This window comes from Ambystoma mexicanum, chromosome 11 (assembly GCF_040938575.1).
Source record: "Ambystoma mexicanum isolate Mex_15411 chromosome 11, UKY_AmexF1_1, whole genome shotgun sequence".
Taxonomy (NCBI): domain Eukaryota; kingdom Metazoa; phylum Chordata; class Amphibia; order Caudata; family Ambystomatidae; genus Ambystoma; species Ambystoma mexicanum.
Genome location: NC_090934.1, coordinates 897,236,890 through 897,258,817, shown reverse-complemented (window position 1 = coordinate 897,258,817; position 21,928 = coordinate 897,236,890). Strand labels below are relative to the sequence as shown.

Here is a 21,928-nt window from a genome sequence, read left to right as displayed (position 1 = left end):
ATGTCCTGATTCTACTGTTCATCGATATAGTTTCTCATCGAGTACAGTTGAACATTAATTAAAACCCAAGTCAAACATATGGTCCTGAACACAAGACATAAATAACAATGCAAATAAAAATGTGATGCGCTCGTTAAAACCTTATGGCATCTTTGTGATTTACAGTCAGCCGGATGTAATTGATACCCTTATAATCCACAGCCAGTTTTCATATGTGGGTTGTGTGCTATACGATCATCTTCAATAGCAAAACACTGATTTAGAGCTAATTTGAGATACTCGAAAACATATCATGTAAAATTCTAAGAAGTTAAAACCATGGATAAAAACATCCTCTAAGATCAGTTGTGGACAAAAAACCCATAGCTTAATCCTACCATTCAAATGATTTCTCGATTACCTAGGAAAGAGAAGGTGCTAGTGCGGCTAAAGTGCATCTGAATACGATCTTAGAACTTACAAAGCAATTATTTTTACACAGAATTATGTCAATTTTACCTGGCTTCTTTTCCAAGCGCTCGTGATATAATTGCATGTATAGTGTACTGCCAAATTATCCTTACAGAGGCTACATAATGTCATAGCCTGAGCAGCAGTTCTTATAGCTGTAGCACAAAAAAGAGGTCTCAAGTATCTTTTTCTTGGATCTAAGTGATGGGGACAAAGCAATTAAAAATGAATGGTGCTTTCAATTTTATCAGTGCAAAAGGGGAATTCTGCTGGGAATATACTATCCATTTGTTACGTACGCTTGCCACAGGTAAAATCCCCAGGCGCAACTTGATGTACAGCGATGTCATTTGCTTGTGGCATACAGCATCCAAATATGCTTCCTAACCAAAGGCCTGTTTCGGGTCCCAGTAGCTTATTAACTGTGTGGTGTCATGGAGTGCAGGAAGTGCCCAGACAGCCACACCACATCGTTTTGTGGGAGGGCCACCGTTGCAGCCATCATTGAGGGGAAGTGACGTTGGGGTTAGGGAGTCAGGCGTTGAAGGGGAAGGCAGTCGCAGTTTGTACGAGAATAAAGAGATTTGAGAAACCTCTCCTCATGTCCGTTGCTTTCATTTGTGTTTGACCTGAGTGTATGACCACACGTGTGAGCCTCAGTGGTCTGACAGGGCAAGATGTAACTCGCGAACCCAAGCGGAACGGAGCGGAAGAACCGCCAGATGCCAGCAACGCAGTGAGGCCCGGAGGATGCCGTTGGGCATGTAATTGCACGTCGGCGCGCCTCCACTACTCAGGCCTGCCCCTTTCTCTGCTCCTGAAGGCCACGACATGGAGCCTTAGGGAGGGGCCCATTGCAGCTGCTCCCGCCGTGCAGGCCAAGAAGAAAGCTGCATCGGAGTGCCTGAGGGGCTGACTCATCTGCTGCACAGTACAGCTACGCATGCTACGGGTGCCGGGAGGCACACAAGAAGGTGCGTTACATACCATAGAGGCCCAGCACAAGGGCGCCAAAAGGAGAAGACACATTTTCCTCATACAGCAGAGGCCCAGCATAAGGGTGCCAGAAAGTGAAGGCACATTCTCCCCAAACACATACGTACAAGGGCCTGGAGTCCCCAGTGGCTGGACACACCCACTGTGCAGAAGGCCCAATAAAAGGGGCCAGAAAGGAAGCTACATAGTCCCCACAAACATAAGGCCCAAGCAAGAGCCCAGGGTCAGCAGAATTCCACACCCCAACTCAAAGGGAGCACCATCTCCACGCCACACCATGTCTAATCCAGAGGCGTCCTCCTCAGGAGCAGATGGCGCATCAGGAGGTGCTGCCAGCACAGCACAAGCAGCGGGGGGCGCATTGCAAGTACTCCACATGCCCCACCCCTTTGACATAAGAGACACCACCAACCTAGGGCCCCATTGGGGCATATGGTTGAGAGACTTCAAGTTTTATGTAGGAGCCATAGGGCTCACTGATGATGCCCGTTTAAAGAACACACTGTCCATGGCAGTGGGGTCTGCGGTCTGGGATGCCGCAGGGGAGCTACTTAATCTGGACACTGCGTCATACGGAGATCTACATGGCAAGCTGTCAGAGTATTTTGCCCCTCAACCCAACATTGATTATGAAAGACATATCGTTCACACTACGGGACAGGAAAAGGTCAAATCTCTCGACAACTTCGTCATGCGACTTCACATCAAACTTGAATACTGTGAATTTTATCGTTACTCCAATGATGAAGCCCTACAGTCTCAGGTGATCACCAGCTGTGTGTCGCAGCTCTTCAGGAAACAGCTACTGCAGAAACAAAGGTCACTGGAGGAGATCCCCACACTAGCCTGGGTGGAGGCAGCTTGTGGAGTCCCAACTTGACAGTCTGGTCAAAATCACAATCCAACACCCAGTGAAAGACCCCGACGTCATAAACGAATTGTCTGCCACACCCAACCAGAATGGGAAAAATGCTTGAAAGCCACGTGCTTCAGATGCGGCTACGAATATCCACCCACGGTTGAATGTCCTGCAGTAGTGCAGCAGTGCGCTGCCTCCGGAGGAATGCACCACTTCAGAGCAGTCTGCAAGAACGCACTTGCCTCCATGCCCGGCAGACAGAGACTCCAAGAATGACAGAGAAACTCACGTCTAAGCCCGCCTGGCAACAGGTTGGAAGGTGGCCGAAGAATCAACAGCGGGAGGACTGGGAACGCAGAAGCACGTAAGCCCGAGAGGAGAGACGGCCATCAGATGGATCAAGACGCAGAGGGAGGAGACGATTCGTCCGATACATAGAGATGCGATCGCCTTCGAGCAGTGAATCCCCTTCATCAGGGGAGTATCAACAGAAGAAGGGATACATATGGGCGCTCAACAATGACACAGCCGCCCAACACAGACCCATGCTCACGCTACAAGTCAATGACACACCACTGGAATTCCTCATTGACACAGGAGCCACATATAACATCATCAGCGAGGAGGCATACAACTCCCTTGCCCGGCCCCCAAGGCTGAGAAAGGCAACTGTAGACATATATCCATATGGGGCGACCACGCCACTGCCCTGTAAGGGTGCCATCACAGCCTGGTGCACACACAAGACACATGCAGCAAAAGTCCTGCTACATGTATTGAAGACTGAGGCCAACAGTGGCTGCATACTAAGCTCAGGACAGCTGACGACATGGGCCTAGTCCACATCTTATAACGGCTGATGGCCCACAAGTACTTCGCCAGACCAGAAGCGTTGGAAGCAGCTTTCCCGAAGCTATTCAAAGGACCCAGAAAGGTGAAGCACAGGAAAATCCAATTGCATATCAACCCAGACGTCCGCCCAGTTGCCCAACACTATTGTGGCATACCAGTCAACATACAGAGAAAAGTCAAGGAGGAATTAGATAAACTCATCAAGTCACAGGTGATCGAACCAGTCACAGGCCCAACGCCCTGGCTGTCGCCCATAGTCCCAGTGCCCAAAAAGTCCCTGGATGGGTCCATATGCCTGTGCGTGGACATGCAGAGGGCAAATGAAGCAATTGAAGGGGAGCGACACCAGGCACTGATAATCACGGACATGATTCATCTACTTCATGGTGCGAAGGTATACTCCAAGCTTGACCATACAAAGGGATACCATCAGATCGAAATCGCGCCCGAGTCACGATACATCACAACGTTCATGACCCACTGAAGTATTACGTGATACCAGATTAATGTATTCATATTATTTATTAAGTTATAATTATATATACATATTTAAGGGGATATGAATGGAGCGGGGAATGACGGATCCTCTATCCTGCTCAACCGTTCACTCTCCTTCCGCCCAGCATTCCGTTCCCCTCATTCTCATTCTGGAACACTGATACTATGTGATACTACACATCCCCCTTCTTCCACGAGATCTTCCATCCTCACTCCCCAAAGTCTATCAAGTGTGCTGGTCTCCGGTAGCTTATTCCAAAACGAGATGTCGATGTTTCAGAACGAGATGTCGATGCTTCCGAATTTGGTGTATGCAATATATTTGATAAGGATGAACACTTACTCTGAAATGATTTATCCTTTCCTCTCTCAACATCACTATCATCATTCTCTTTTTTTTTTGGAAACTTTATTTTAAGATATCAGTATGTACAATTATAAGCATCCAGATGAAAATAACAAATTCCAAAACAATTAGCTCATAGTGTGCAACCTGTACATATTTACAAAACCGCCCTCTACCCCCATCCACATCCAAGGTTCACATCAATCACCAATTAGTAATCAGTACATAGTGAAGAATTTCCCCCAAATCTTCTCAAATAAAGAAAGCTTCCTGTTTCTCTGAAAAATAACCCTTTCCATCTCTGCTAAACCATGCATTTCATCAATCCACATTTCAACTAGGACTGGGTTCGCCGTCTTCCAACTTCTCAATATAATCCTTTTACCCACCATCGCACCTCGAGAGATCCATTTTTTCTGACTCATTGAAAGATCCTCTAAAAGAATGTCACAACCGAGTATTAAAGTCTTAAAATCAAAGGTTATTTTTTCATCTAACACTGCATCACAAATCCTACCAAATTCAAACCAAAAGCCTTATACTCTGGTGCATGTCCAAAGCATATGTTCAAATGTATCCGTATCATGAACACATGACCAACAATCAGAGCTATCAGTCATACCTCTATGGAACAGCCTTTCAGGTGTCCAGTAGACCCTATTGATTATTTTAATCTGTCGGGACCTTTCGACCAAACTTAAGGAACATAACCTCGTATTTGCACACATATGCAACCAGTGATCATCATCAATAATGGTCCTTATCCTTCCACTCCAGTCCTCTCTTAACAAATCCTTGCCTTTAAATTCTCCTGCAATCAAACCATAAACTGGACTCCCCAGACCACCCCCACCCACGTTATGTTTCTTCCATAATATGTTAACATCCAGACTTTCCTCCAAATCACTATCACCAACAGCCTTTCAAGGTTTACGGTAATCACTCATATAGAAATGTGAAATTTTTAATTTAGTTTGCAACCCTTTAGCAGCCAACCAATTCCCATTCTCAAAGAGGTCGCTCAACCATTGAATGCCTGCCGGAAACCATTCTGACCAAAGCAGGGTCTTCCCATCACATTTAATACCAGGATTCAACCAAATTGAGGCGTTAGGATCTCTCAATGCGTCATACCCCAAACAAGCATTCAGACTCATCCGTGAATTGAATAGGCATTTAGTAGGTGGGTCATTTACACCTGGTATTTTCTGTACAGTCGTCAGCAGAGCTCTAGGCAGCAAAGGACCAAAATGACTACTCTCAGCACACAGCCATTCATCTGGATTTGGTTTAATAAATTCCAATAAAGTCTGTGACATAAAAACCAAATGGTTTGATCTATAACTAGGTACACCCAATCCACCCTTTTCCAGGGGCAATTGTAATGTACATAGCTTTAACCTTGTTTGCTTATGGTCCCATAAAAAGCCTTGAGTAAGCCTATCCAATTCCTGCCAAAAATTCTTCCCAATATCTAACGGAATCATGCTAAGCACGTAATTCATTATTGGCATGGAGACCATTTTCAGCGCGTTTACTTTACCCCATAAGGACAAATGCAGAGCGCTCTATCTCTCTAAATCCAACTTATATGCAGTACATATTCAGGTTTTCTGTTACGTAATCACTTATATTTGGTAAAATCCGAACTCCCAAATACAGTAACTTTCTTGCACACCATGTAAATCCCCATTGTGTAATGAAATTCTTATCACAGAATGGTATCATTCTCATGCCTGCCATCACCAGACATGAACATCACCCGGCTATTGTTCCATACTCTGCCATCATCCGTTCACACTGCATGCTTGAATACTTCAACCACTTAAATGGGCTTTGATCACTTGCTGCCATCCACCCTAAGTGCTTCTGGTAGCTTGATCCTAACATGGCAACCAATATGATGGGTTTTACTATTTCTAAACCTCCTGTTATCATGTCCTGATTCATTAGAAAGCTGTCTCTTCATGATATTTGCTTCCATATCACTCAATGACACATCCATGCTCAACACATCACTCATCCACCCCGGAAATAACTTTGTGTTAGCTTTCCTACCTCTGCTCAACTCAAAGGGAGACACACCTGTTGTACTGTGCGGAGTAAACCTATGTGCTACTACAGTCATCGTCACCACTTATTTCCAATCTTTACCATTCGACCACGCCCATCTAATTGCTTCTTTCAAAACTCTATTATTCCTCTCAACAATGCCATTTGTCTCTGGGTGGTAAATGGCACTGGTAATGTGTCTCACTGATTTCCCTTTTAAATATTCCTGCATTTCCTTAGACTTAAACTGTGAACCATTATCAGTAAGAATCACCTCTGGGTAACCTTCCCGATCACACAGTTCTTCCAGAAAATCAATAATAACTTTGGTAGAAACACTTGAGCACATTTTGACCTCAGCCCATCTTGTCAGCATGTCAATAATAACCACACAAAATGTTTGATAACCCTCACTCCACACAGGTCCTAAAATATCTATAGCTAGTTTCTTCCATGGTCTATCTGGCACATCTGTCACTACCATAGGACAGCTTTCACTTGCACGAGTTTTATCACACGTATTGCAATGGATACAGTTTCTAACATGTCTTTCAATTTGCAGATCACATCCTGGCTACCAATATGTGTTTCTTATTCTGTTCTTTGTCTTTGATATTCCTTGATGTCCTTCGTGTCCTAACATTATAATTCTCTCCCTGATTCCTTCCGGTGGAATCAATTTGTCTCCTCTCAATAGATAATCATCCTGAGAGCACAGTTCATGTCGTACATTCCAATAACCCTCAGCTCCCATTTCTCGCACTTTACTCATAGGGACTGTGCTCTTGCTGAGATTTTTCATTATAAACTTCACTTTACTATCTTTTTCCATCTCTTCTACCCATTCCTGTTTGGATATAGCAGATTCCTCAATACTACAAATCATTTCTTGTTGATCTTCTGCCTCTTCATTTTCTTCCTGAATGTTTGTCATCCTTGATAAACAATCTGCGGCATAATTTCTTACACCAGGTATATATTTTATTGCCACATCAAATTCTTGTAACCTGGCAACCCATCGCCTTATACTTCCTGATACTAAATCTAGACCCTTGGTCATGAATACCTCCACTAATGGCTTTTTATCCGTGTGTATTTCAAAACTAGTTCCCCAAACAAAGCTTCTGAACTTGTTGACAGCCCAAACGATAGCTAGTGCTTCTTTCTCTATCGTGGCATAACTTCTTTCTGCTCCTTTTAATACCCGGGATGCAAATGCTATGATATGTTCTTTTCCTTCATGTACTTGCATCAAGACTGCACCTAGACTGACGTTACTAGCATCCGTCATGATCATTGTGCGTCTTCCCCTTACATAGTTCTTCAATGCAGATGCTGCTCCTAAAGCATTTTTTATGTATCTGAATTCTTCTTCACATGTTTCACTACATTCAAATGTTCTGTTTATTTTTGTAAGTTTCCTTAGCGTTGCTGTGGCCTGAAAATCTTCTCACATACTTCGAGTAATATTCGGCCATGCCCAAAAATGTCCTTAGTTGCTCTCTGTTATTTGGGGTGGCCATTCCTTTTATGGCATCCATCAATTCAGGTATGGGTGCAATGCCATCCTTTGATATGACATGACCTAGGTATTCAATCTCCTTTCTATTAATCTTTGATTTTTCTCTGCTCAGAGTCATTCCAACCTTATGCAACTTCATGAAAACTTTATTTAAACTTTAGTTATGTTCTTCTTTTGTATCTGCATAGATTAGTATGTCATCTTGAAAGAAAATGACACCTTCATCCCCATCAAATATATGATGCATAATTCTTTGAAATATTGAGGCTGCCGAGATTCGTCCAAATAGCATTCTTCGATACTGATATAACCCTTCTGGTGTTATGAATGCAGTCAAATGTCTTGATTCTTTATGTAATTGAACTTGATGGTAGGCGGAGGTGAGATCCAATGTTGAAAATATTTTAGCTGACCCCATGGTTGAGAGCAATTCCTGAATATTGGGTAATGGGTGTCTCTCCAGGATTATGCATTTATTAAACTCTCTCAAATCGATACACACTCTCACTTTTCCAGAACTTTTTCTTACAATCATGAGGGGCGACACCCATTTAGCAGCATCAATTTTTTCGATGATTCCCTGTTCTTCTAGCTTTCTTAATTCTTTTTTAACTTCTTCTCTCATTGCCAATGGAACACTTCTCAGTTTCTGAGCGACAGCTATGCACCCTTCTTTTGTTTGTATTTGGTGTGCCATGCCTTTAACACAACCAATTCCGTCTCTGAATACTTCCATCTTCAATTTCTCTGCATCCATTTCATCTGATTCCACTGCATATATTGATTCCTCCGCACTGGCATCCAGTCTTACCTTGAGCCAAGCTTGATGTGTCTAACTAAGTAGAGGCGATGCACCTCTCTTTGAGACATATACTTTTCCTACTGCCTTCCTGTCTTTGAACTCTAACTTGGCCTTGAACCATCCTATAATGTCAATTTTTGCACCCCCATAGGCTCTAGGATTGATGTCAGATTCATATAGCCATTTGGGACCAATTTTCTTCCAAATTGTTTCTGGTAGTAGTGTGTACTTTGCTCCTGAGTCGGTCATCATTCTAACTGGATTGCCGTTCACCATGATAATGGTTTTGGGACTTTCCAATTCTATTTAATTTTTTTCGTTGTTACATATTGCAAAGACACATTCTTCTCCATCATCATTTCCTTCATTCCCAATCCAATTCATGTTTCTTTTACCTGTCCTGCAACATTTGGCGAGATGACCTATCCCATTACAATTTCTACATATTCTATGTAGCGCACGACAATCTGGACTGCTAGCCCAATGTGATGAACTGTCACATCTGAAACAGGTTCTTGTCCTGCCTCTGCCTCTTTGACTACTTTGAGATCGCCATTTCCCATGAAATGTCCTCGGTTGTATCCACAGTTTCTCATACCTCCTCTATTGTATCTCGAAGGAACTGGGAACTTGGTATCTTCTCTTCTTCTCATATTCAAACCATTAGGATTGTCGAGGTACATTACATTTTCATTTTGTACAGGTTGCAGTACATTGACAGCAGATTCTGTCTTGGTTGAAGTGTCTTTCACCCTGTCTTCCAATGTCTTTACACAGTTTTCCATGTGCTCCACTTCTTGGCAATCCACAAAAGCACTTCTAGTGAAGGATCATCTTAAGCCCATAACTTCTCCCGAACTTTGGCACTGCTACACTCCAACATGTACTGATCTCTTAACCTTTCCTCTAGTTGTTGTCCAAATTTGCAGTTTTTAGCTAGTTTTCTAAGCACAGTTATGTACTGCTCAACAGTTTCTCCATGTTCTTGTAATCTTTTGCCAAATGTATATCTCTCCAATACTGTGCTCAATTTCTTTTCATAGTGTTTGCTTACTTTCATTATGCACTTTTCATATTCATTCATATCCCCACATTCTGCTGCTAGTAAGTCTGGCAGTTCCTCATACATCTCCTGGCCGGCTGGACCTAAGCAATGTAGTAACAGTGACTTTTATCTTTCAATACTGTAATTCGTGCTGCACACTACACTGGCGTAGTGTTCAAAAGACTTCAACCACCTTTTCCACGGTAGAGGTGGCTCGCCCGATTCTAGTAAAAACATGGCTGGTGGCGGAACACTATGCATAGACATGTTCCTTGGGGCGTCTCCTGCTGCACTTAGATCAATGACGGCAGCCCTCCTTTTCTTTTGCTTATGTGTTGATTACACTTTCCTTTTTTTTCATATATACAATTGGAGTGTCCTCTTCCATCTTCAACGTGTTATATGTGCATACCATCACACATAATACCATGCAAGAATAATTTCTTTTTTTTTTTTACATGTATGAATATAAAAGGAATGTATTCTCCTCTGTCCTCTTTTTTTTATACATATATATGTCGGGATGAGAGTGCACCTGATTTGTATTTGCTTTTCAGACTGGGACTGGGCCTACTGTGTACTCAATAGCAGTGCATGTGATGGTTGCTTCACATTATATCACGTTGCGTGCATGGTTCGTGTAATGCCTGTGTCGAGTGAAGCAGTGTTTTGCTTCTCCGTGTTGAGCGAAGCTTTGTCTAGGAAACGCCCACTCACGAAGACGGCGTGTACCGTTGGTGTGACTCTTGCGCGGCACTTCTGTAAATTCAAATGATGCGCTCACTCTGCAGGCTTGTTTACTACTCTCCTTTCATCTATATATTACTACAAATGGCATACATTCATATATGGTACCTTTAAATCTGCATTGTTGTTCGCCGGCAATTCTGGTCACATTCCTCTATTGATTCCGCACACCATCTCTTCTGCGTGTGCCAGTGGAAATGGAAAACAGGATCCTCGTCGCCATGTGAAGTATTACGTGACACCAGATAAATGTATTTATATTATTTATTAAGTTATAATTATATATACATGTTGAAGGGGATATGAATGAAGTGGGGAATGATGGATCCTCTATCCTGCTCAACCGCTCACTCTCCTTCCGCACAGCATCCCATCCCCTCATTCTCGTTCTGGAACACTGATGCTACGTGATACTACACCCACCTAGGTCTCTTTCAATATAAAAGACTCTGTTTCGGCATCTTGTCGGCGGCAGAAATGTTCCAAGAGGAAATACACAAGGTCATACGTCATGTGCCCAACTACCTCAACTACTTGGATGACGTCTTGGCATTTAGAAAGACAAAAGAAGCACATGACGTAGCTCTACACAGGGTGCATGCTGCGCTAGAAGCGGCAGACCTCACTCTCAACAAAGCCAAGTGCGAGTTTGGAAAGGGGTCATTGACGTTTTTTGGACACATATTCTCTGACAAGGGAATGAGGCCAGATCCAGATAAATTGGCAGTCCTCAACACAAAGCAACCCCCCAGAAACACGACGGAACTACGATCTTTCCTAGGCCTGGTGAGCTATTGATCGAGATATCTCAAGGACTACGCCACCGTTAGCAACCCTCTGCGCCTACTCACCCGCAAAGACCAGCCCTTCATGTGGTCAGATGACTACCAAACAGCATGTGAATCCATCTGCAACATCACCAGGGTGGAGGACATGGTGTACTTTGATGCACAAAGGGATACCAAAGTGATCGTAGACGCCAGTCCCGTAGGGCTGGGTGCCATCCTGAAACAAAAAGACCTGGGTAACCCAGCCAACATATTCATTGTGGCCTACGCCAGCAGGATCCTCACCACCTCAGAACAAGCATACACCCAGGCAGAGAAAGAAACCCTGGCAGTGGTGTGGGCCTGTGAATACTTTCATTTGTTCCTCTACGGAAAGGCATTCACGGTCATAACGGACCATCAATCCCTGCTGACGTTCTACGGGGACCCCAAAGTCAGGAAGCCTCCCAGAATTGTAAGATGGGGGCTGCACCTCCAGGATTACAAATTCAACATCAAGCATCCACCAGGCAAGGAAGACAATCCGGTGGACTACCTGTCCCACCACCCCACTGGCCTGGCTCGTCCACAGCCGTCCATAGTTGACACGTACATCAATTATGTTTTCCATCACCTACAACCACTCCCAGTAGGGTGGTCCAAGCTCATCACCCAGTCGGAGCAGGAGTCAGCCCTTCGCATAGTCCGACACTGCATCCAGTTGGAAAAATGAGCTCATCTAAAACAACAAGCCAAACAGGAGAGCAAATCCATACAGGATGACATCCGATGTTTAGATCTGATCAGGGACGAACTGTACATAGTGGATGACAATGTAGTCTTGAAGGGCTGTAAGTGGTGATTCCCGAGGCACTACGACAGAAGATTGTCTAAGTGGTGCATGAAGGCCACTGGGGGGTGATATCAACGAAGTGCCTATTACACCAAAAGGTGTGATTCCCGAGACTAGATGCCCTGGTGGAGAAAATGGTAGGAGGATGCCAGACATGCACACAAGTGGCACCTCCACCACAGCAAAATCTACTGCAGATGTCCCCACTCCCGGAACACGTGTGGGATGAATTGGTGGTGGACTTCTTCGGCCCTCTCCGCAGCGGTGCCTACGTTCTAGTGCTAATAGATGAACATTCGTGCTTCCCGGAAGCACAGCTGGTTGAGAGCACGGCGGCCACATGCGTGATCCCGGTGCTTGACCGCATGCTGTCCACGTATGGAGTCCCGAGAGTTTATAAAGTCTGACAGAAGCCCGCCTTTCACCAGCCAAGACTTTCAGAACTTTGCAAAGTACATGGGCTTTCAGCACTGGAAAATAACCCCACGATGGCCCCAAGCCAATGGTATCATCGAGAGGTTCATGGCAAGTGTCAAGAGGACCCTACAGATAGCCACCATTCTTAGCAAGCCCTCTACCAACTGCTGAGGGAATATCGACAAACCCAACACAGCACTACGGGGGTATGCCCGGCGGATCTCATGTTCAGGAGACACGTCAAGACGAGACTGCCAGAGGGCCCGAACCCAACACCACCCACGCCACTAGAACAACAAGCGAAGGACAACGACCTGGAAGGAAAGAACAAAATGAAGGACAGAGCCGACGCTCGGAGGTGGGCTCACGAATCCACCCTGGAACCAGGGGATTAAGTGTTGATACAACAACCAAAGGGCAGGAAGGATGACGCCACATTCGCACCAGAGCATCTGACAGTGACGCAAAGGAAGGCATATGGTCACTTCTCATGGCGAGGGACACTCGTCTGTGACACGCAATGCGTCACACTTTAAGAAGGTAGTGATCCCTCTAGAGCCCACATGGCAGTGCTGTGAGGACAGCCCCAATGAAAGGTTGTCAGATGAACCATACCTTGGCGATGGAGAATCATCAGCCGTAGATGGACGCAGTGGAAAGTAACTCCTGGCCCTGCCGACGCATTGCATCTCTGTGAGGCCACAGAGGAGCCGCATGAAACACCACAGACTCATTGAAGAGATGGGGAAAGGAACAGTGAGTGACCCATTGCTTCAAAAAGGGGGGAGATGTCATGGAGGGCAGGAAACACCCAGACAGCCACACCACATCGTTATGTGGAAGGGCCGCCATTGCGGCCATCATTGAGGGGAAGTGACGTTGGGGTTAGGGAGGCGGGCGTTGAAGGGGAAGGCAGTCACAGTTTGTACGAGAATAAAGAGAGACATGTGAAACCTCTCCTGGTGTCCATTGCTTTCATTTGTGTTCGGCCCGCGTGTATGACTGCGCGTGTGAGCGTCAGTGGTCTGACAGGGCAGGGCACCCTGTCACTATATCACATGTGGATTGTCCTATTTTGTTAAAGACCTCTGATTTCGTTTTAGATATATAACCATTCTTTACGAATATGTTTGAATTTGTATTCATGCTTTCAGGACCTTTCCAAAAATTAGCTCCTTTATTATATGGGCAAGCCAAGGTAATAACCTACCACCTTCCTGTGCCATAAAATCCTCAAGGGCCTCCCTGTATTTTGCCAATTTATTTATTTTTATTTTATTTATTTATTTGTATTTGTATAGCGCAACATACAGCCCATGGGCATCGCGGTGCTTGCAAGTCAATGAAGGAAAGCTTAATTGTGAAACAGTGATACAGTCTTAGTTACAGGCATGTTAAGTAAGCAAAGATAGGCTAAGGCTTACACTTGACAAATCAAACGAATAGTCTGGTTTTAATGGCTTTACGGAAGGCCAGATGGGAGGCAATCATCCTGAGCAGTAGTCCAGATCCAAGCTCAACAGTAAAATGGCTTAACTTTACAAATCGACTCTCTTCTTTGTACATTGCTTTTTAGAAAAATGGGCTGCTTTGGGTGCACTTGTCAGTGATCCTAGGATGTTCTTCAAATATTTATTCTCAGTAACTGAAAGATTTGTATAGTTTGTAGCTCCCATAATTCTGCTCCATACAGGTCCTCTAGTCTTGCTTGTAACTTGCATGCCTCTATGACCGCCAATAACCATGCTCTCTTGTAAATCTTGCCAATGCCCCGCTGTACCAGGATAGTTTTACTAATGCCCTGGTGACTTTCTCATCCCACTTACAATCAGCTTTTACTCTGAGACTTAAATATTCATATGATTCCACCTGTTGCATTAAGTCACTTGCTCATCGTGAGGCCTATAACACGTTTTATCTTTAGCCTACTGCCCCTTAAAACACAAAGATTTGGTCTTCATCACATTGATGGTTAGCCCATTTAACTTGCAATATTCTATAATGGTATCAATTTGCAACCTAAGACCAAAAGGCGTAAGGAGAAGAAGGACAGAGTCGCCAATGAACATGAGGATGGGGAGCCTATCTTTTGCAAATGTTGGGGCATCTGATGGGAAGAAAACACACAAAATAACTTTGGGGTCTAAATACACCATTGGCATACCCCAATCTAAATCCCCATGGCCTAAATTGTGTTACCATCAGTGCCCCACCTTACTGCAGCCTTGTTCCCAGAGTAAAGTATTTGGATGATCCCTAATAGTGATGAAAGAATACCAAAATTCATAAGGATGTCCCACAGTCTAGTCCTCAGGACCCTATTGAATGTCGTTTTAAGGTCAATGAACACAGAATATATGCACATTTTCCGTAGTGTGATGTACTTGTCACAAAAAAATTGTATGCACAGTCCTTGGTCAATGGTGCTTGTACTGCACTGGAAGCCAGCTTGTAGATGACTTAATATGCATGTTTTCTTAAACCAGGTCTCCAAATGTCCAAGGATAGCTCTGGCAAAGATCTTCCCCAAGGCATCCAATAAGGAGATTGATCAATAGTTGCAGGGTGCATCCCATCCACTGTTTTTATAGATGGGCACTATCTCCACTTGGGTCCAAGAGGGGGGTACTGTATTACTGTATTCGACTTAACAGCTGCTTTAAAAAGTTTAGTTAGATAGGGAATCCAAAACACTGGTTACGTAGAATAAAAATCACTCCAAATCCTATCTGGACCCGGGGCCTTGCCTACAGTTTGAGATCTAAGTACTGTTCTTTCTTCCTCTTCACTCAACACCAATGGAGGGACACTAGCTGTAAACTCATAAGCCAGCCTGCAGCTCATTTTCCCTTGGCCTTCCAATACTCTTGGTAGAGGTCCTTAAAATACTCTAACCAGGCCTGTTCTGGAATATAACCCTGCATTGCGCTCTGGTCCACTGGTCTTCCTGAACCCATCACTTTCCTAGATTTTTGGGAATCCTTGGAGTTTACAGGAGTTCTTTAGACCCAGTCTCAATGACTCTAGTGGCCACAAAAAATGCTGTGTTGATCTATACCTTGAGGCCCCCTCTTGGTCTTCCTCCCTTGCCTTGGACTGCCTGGATAGCAAAGGTGGTATAGCTTTGCCGGTATGTGCCTCTATCCCCCATATCTCCTAAAGACATATGATCTCATGTGTGCGGATAAACTTTACCCACTCTTCATCTACCATATGCTTGTTAACCCCAGCAATATTGCATGAAGTAATGCGCACCTCAGACCCTGGGGAATTCTCTGCGGTTTGGATATTAACAATATTATTAGAATTGACAATCCCATCGACTAAGTGAATACTATCAGAGACGAGGTGCAAGACCTGCCATTTTGATGGCCTTGGGTCTGCTTGTACTCCTGACGTTGATTGAACGCTGGTTAAAATCTGTATTGGGTTACAGACACAATATCTCGTTGTATTATGTGTTAATCTTTTCTCAGATATTACGAAAGTATCTGGTTTGCTAGTCGAAGAGTTCTAGGTCGATGCTGGTGTTGGGTAATCATTTTGGGCTCTTATTCTTGGGCTCTGCATATACCTCCCATCTCTGTGTACCCTAACCTCTATGGTGTCCTGCGTGGTAGGGAGTTTCATCCTGATTTCAATGTTTAGACCTAGCAGCGGGAGCTCTCTCTCTTCCATAACCAGTAAGCCTTTGACTAGTTTATGTTCCATGAATTTTTCTTTAATGACATCCCTTAATCTATTGCCCATATGAGATGAAGTATCACTAGTGACACTATAATTTCTAACTTTTGAATAGCAGCCTTTTTTAGTTGTTATCCAGTGAGTAACCTTATTGATCAGGAAATCCCTGGTTTGCCTGAAAGTGCTGGTTACCTTGGGGGACATTAAACAAATAAACACATTATTTAGGGGCTAACATGCCTGTTGGTGTCAATAGATGAGCTACGAAAGGCATGTTATTAATCATGGATGACCTGCCTAGCATGCCAGTTGGTGCCAGTGGACAATCTGCAAAGGGCACGTTATTTATCATAGGTCCTGGCAGAGGAATTCCTTGCCTCATATATATTGATAGCCTTAGCAACCTTATCTGCAATATTTACCATGGGATGCTACTCTAGTATATGACCGTGGCCACATAGCTCCATGATTTTGGGTGACATAACCCCTGTATGGTGCGTTTTGTAATCTCCCCCAGCTCCTCAAGTGAGTTTTTAATATCATCTGGTTCCTTACATAAATCCTCATTATCTGCTTTTAGGAGCTCTAAGTCTGGGTAATAGCCTCCAGCCTTCATAGGGGGGCTCTTGGATGTGCAAGACAATTCCATCCCTTCTGATCACATATATTGTATTCCTAGGGGTTACAGCTGTTCTATTGCTGCGTAAGGTGACTGTGTCCCCTACCAGCAAGTTCAGGGGATTGTATCTATTCTGCGTGGGTAATAATAGTATGCGTTCTTCAAAGCTAGTACAAGAGTCTCAAGACTCTGCCCACGCAATATTATAATTGGATGTGTTAACTTCCACTGGGTTGCTATAGCTCTTCCTCCAACATTGTGATTGGCAGTTGGGCACTTTGTAGCCTGGGAGAATCTTTCCAACTTCTAATAGTGCTGCGAGGGATGTGCTGCGAGGGATATTTTGGCTCCTTTTCAACTTTCCTGTGCTTGCTTCCACATATAATCTTTTGAGACTTCAGTTATGGCTGTTCGTTTTGTTGTTCGAAAGGATCTCATCAGAATGAGCAGCAGGACCTATCACCAAAAGAGCATAATTCCATAACGTTGCACAGTTAGATGCCTGCTGTCCACCCTTTCTCCCAGCTTTAGTACTCTCTGGGGTTTCGATGTCATGAAGTAGACAAGCAATCTCATTAATCATTTAATTTGGTTCATCTATTTGTTTAGTACATTTTGCCACTTTCTTCCCCTCTTGACCATTAGGGGGCGATCTATTGGCCTTCCTTTACTCCCGATGCTACGAGGTGTATGACAATTTCGTGTGAACCAAATATAGAGAGATTGTAAAATACTACACAATAGTGTCGACCTTTGCCAGTGACCAACTCATCAATGGACCTAATGGGGAATTTTTGGCCGGCGGTAATTGCACTGAAAATTGGCATTTTCCCGGTGAGCTATAATCATGTCTCAGGGTCACAAAATCATGCAAAGTGCAGTGAGGGAAAAAGAATAGCCAGGAAAGCCACATTGCTAAAAAACAGATTACCCTTAATTGCCCTTAATGATAGACGCAAAGGCCCGAAACGCTGCAATACAGTAATTACAGAGTGAAATCCTCTTAACACCCAGCAACTTGCTTGGCACTCCAGCTGGGTAATGAATCTGTGCTGCAAAGTTGGATAAAACAGGGTACAATGGCTGCAGAGCGAGGCACACTCAACAGCTCAAGGGCTCGCAATAGTCCATGTTCCCCTCCTTTCCCTGGGATAATGCTACAAATCCCTGTGTCAGGACAACAGCTTGCAATGTCCGAAATCCTCAATCTCTGGAGAATGAGCCAATAACTGGTTAAAACAGCCATAAGCCCATAGCTCGCTCCTGTTGATAAATTGTTCAAGGATGTTGTGAGAACCATAAACAGACTTATGGGATGATAAAAACAGCCAAGGGCCTCAATAGGAGTATGGCGGTAAGTGGTAAAATTGAAGGTAACTCATACCACTATGCCAAATTATGAGTTTTGGCTTTGAGTGGAAGATTTATTTCCAGCAAAACCATGGAGGCAAATCGTGCCACTCAACGCCTAAAAATCTACAGAATTGGCGGTACCGCAGCAGTAATTCTGCATTGGTAATTCCGCAAAAAAGCCCCATTGGGTCCAATGGACCCAAAATAAATGGGGATTTACACGGCTACCACCACTTGTAATTAGGCAGAAATTCCGCCTGACCAAGTGGTGGTAACTGTAAATCCGTTTGGTGGTATTTCAGCGGATTTACCTGCCGTGGCCAGGCACAGGGCTCCTGCTTCCTGCATCTTCAGCAGCACACAAACTGCTCAACCTTGGCCTCTCGGACTCTTCTGTGTTCACTTTCTTGATGGTGAAGGCTAGCACTACACTGCAGGAAAACCTCCTGTCATTCTGATTTGTACCCATTCTTTAGTTGATCAGCTTATATTTTAGTATGTTAGGCTGCCTTGATATTTGTCATTTGTGTAGATCATAGTGTGGAAACTTGAAATGGTATATCTTTTCCCCTGTAAATGATAGGAATTTTGAGTTGCTCGTTTCAGATTCTGATATCCAGTTTTTAAATTACCGATGAATGAATTTAAATGCTGTCTGAGTTTTATGGGAGTTTTATGGGTCATTCTTGTCTGAAATAAACAGCTTGAGGGGGGAAACTGTGTTATGTAGAGCAGAGCCAATAGAAGATGGATACAAAGAAGGATGGAGTACAAAAATTAAGACGTAAAAGCTTTATGCCTTGCTTTACATTTCAATTTCTCTCTTGGCCACATGTAAAATGAGGCGTCCTATCGCCACTCCTTGCTCTTGTACACCTTGTCAGAGCACGAAAATGGAGGAGAGCAGAAAATGGAGGGTAAAAGCATTAGACATTGCTTTTACACTTTTATGTCCCGCTCTACTCCATGTAAAATGAAGATGTAGTAAATGTTTATGAGGATTGTCATTGGGTGCAGAACAAAATGGAGACACCACCTACATTAGGGAGAGCATGTGAAAATACTCTTCAGATGTAAAATCAGACAAGCTATCCTATTTTATCATGACAATTATTTCTGTTCGTTATGTGTTAAAGGCAGTGTATTCAAACATCTGGCTCTGTTTTCTTCCCTTTCTTTTCAGGGCAAGGTTTGCGGTCTCTGCGGGAACTTTGATGAAGATGGGAAAAACGAATTCAGCACACGCAGCCAGGGCCTGGTAGACACTGCACTGGAATTTGGCAATACCTGGAAGTTCTCTCCCACGTGCCCCGATGCCTGGAACATCCCAGATCCATGTTCTGTCAACCCCAAGAGGAATCCCTGGGCCCGGAAAGACTGTGCACTCATCTTCAGTGACGTGTTTAATAAGTGTCACGATCAGGTAGTGTACTAAGAAACAAAATAAATATATATACATAGGTTAAGACACATTGGGCCTCATTACGAGTTTGGAAGTACCCATGCCATTTTTAGCGGTATGGCTACCCCCAAACTCAACCCTTGCGCGCCCGGTAATTCCCATTCGCGGGACCGGAACCTGGTACGTCCCCATTCCCATTTGAGCCCCCATAGGGCTCAATGGGAATGGGGAGGATGCTAACAACGGACCCGTTAATAATGGGGCTGTTGTTAGCATCCTGTTCTGCTAGCGGATGCCGCTCTGCAGGTCTGGTCTGACCAGGCGTACAGTGCGGCCCTGCGAGCAGACCTCGTAATATAGCGGCAGAGTGCTAACGGTGCCGGCAGCACTACCGGCACCGTTATCACTCTACCGCCAGGGTCTAAGAGCCTGATTTACAAACATTTTTTGTAAATAAGGCCAAAGTGTCTATAGAGTTTCAGAAAATAACTTTTCTTATTAACTCTTGAACCCTCCAACAACAAAATCTGAAACAAATTCTGCAATACTATTTTGTGGCAGCCGCCCATACATGGACAATTTCAGAATTAGTGGAAGGCTTTATATATTTTTTTAAATGTTATTATGATTGCATTTTGTACAGCTATTAAAATGGGTTTTCCTCATAGGTAGACCATTTCTTTCAGCCTAAATCTCTCAAAAGGTTTTCTTTGATTTTTAAAGAGTTAATGTTAATTTCACAAAAGGTTAGGGCCTCATTACGAAGTAGGTGGTAAGGGATTACCGGCACCGGTAAGGACACCGTTGTCGGTAATCCCTTACCACCCTATTCCGAGGTCCCTTAGCGGGTCCCTTCCTTAACGCCTGGTTTTACCAGGCGTTATGGAAGGGACCCATTAAGGGACTTCAGAGCTAATAACGGTACTGCAAATTGCGGTACCGTTATTAGCTCCATCCCATTCCCATTGAGCCCTATGGGGGCTCGAATGGGAATGGGCAATGGTTCCCGGAATGGGGACTTACCGGGTCTTCCAAGGTTGGAATGACCCGGTAAGTCCCTATTTCGGGAACCCGGACCCGGAATGCGGTAAGGGGGTAGCCATGGTGCTAATAGCACAATGGCTACCTCAAAGACTACAGAGAGTGGGAGTAACATAGTTAAGGTACAGCACTCACAGAGTAGCACTACAAATTAAATCATGAGTGTTAGACATGTAAACCCACACTCCAGACCCACTCCAGACCATTACAAATCCATCCTTAACATTCACTTTAAGTATTAGGTAGATTTCATCAAGTTGAAGTGATTGGTAAATTTGATTTGCAGTGATATGTAGTGAGTGTTTATACTTCAAAGTTGTATGGTTGAATTTGTAGTGTTGTAGTGGTATGCAATGAGTGTAAGTTATTCTTTGTAGACTTTAACTTTTAGGAGGTTAACCTTAACTCTTGATTTTAAAAGGTTTTTAACATATATATGTACATTTAAACACAGAAACATATATATAAGAAACACGGTAGCGTAACACACAATGAGAGTGACCCCTGTGAGCCCTGATGGGGGCCCCCACCCCCATGCTCCTTGAAAAAACGAATTATGTACTACAGGCTCTTGGACGAGCCTGGGCCACCACTAATGCCGAATGATTATGATGATCATGCTGTCGCAGCTGCATGATCCTGACTACATTAGGGGTAATATATAAGGTACAACATAAAACGTAACATAGAAACAAGCGAATGGCACCTGGCCCCTGGCAGACCAATGTTCCAAGTGCCATTGTGTGTAACAAGTAACCTTATTATGCTCACGGTAGTAGCTTTGTATCCACGCCCAGAGAGGGACTAATGAACTAAGGAGAGCAACTAATTCCACATATGCAATATTGTGTCAAATAATCGCATTCATGGAACAACACTCAGCAAGACACGTTTTTGATCATGCAAGTGAGGCTAATTTGCATACCCCTGAAAGCTATTACTGCTGCATGGTCCGGTCACGATGGAGTGTCTAACTGCCCGTTATGCAAAGGATCATACAAATACACTTTTTTATTAATTTGATCGGCATATGCTACCATCAGGGGAACACCCTAAGAATAATTCTTAGGTAGTTGGCCATCCACCAATGTCACCCAGCAATTTCTTTCTACTGATGGAGGAAACTCTTCACACTGGCTGGGCTTTATTAACTTATTTGGGACATGCTCGTAAAAGACAATTGTACGTGAAACTTGACCTCAAGCCTGACACAAGCCCAGCAAACAGTGGAATACATCTGCCTGGTATATGTGGCAGGTGTGAATTTCCAAGAGGTGACCTTGTATTGGTTGTAATTTGTAACAAGAAGCTGACTGGACTGTTACAACGTGATCCAGGCCACCATCCAGGAGCAGACACAGCCCCTTCAGCATTGCACTTGCAAACCATTGCAAATATAAAGTTGTTACAGTTCCCATGGGTGAAAGGACATACAAGCATTATAACCACACTGTGTTCATGATACCTCCATGGTGGAATGCATCTTCTTTAGTTTTTGAAATGGTCTTTGATCACACTGCAGCTCATCTTAGATCACCCATTCCTGCCATGCCTCCTCCCTACACCAATGGTAAATGTAACTTATTTCTTTGGTATTGGGTACATGCGCAGTGCTTGACATAT

At 44.0% G+C, this 21,928-nt stretch overlaps 1 protein-coding gene across 1 annotated transcript in view; it reads left to right on the top strand.

The window, feature by feature from the left end:
• The window catches only part of LOC138505060 (mucin-2-like), a 179,627-nt gene that overhangs the window by 125,987 nt on the left and 31,712 nt on the right, over window positions 1–21,928 (top strand). The window contains exon 9 of the mRNA XM_069625385.1: window positions 19,046–19,285. Within this exon, the coding sequence (XP_069481486.1) occupies window positions 19,046–19,285 (240 nt within the window). The remainder of the gene's footprint in view (window positions 1–19,045; window positions 19,286–21,928) is intronic.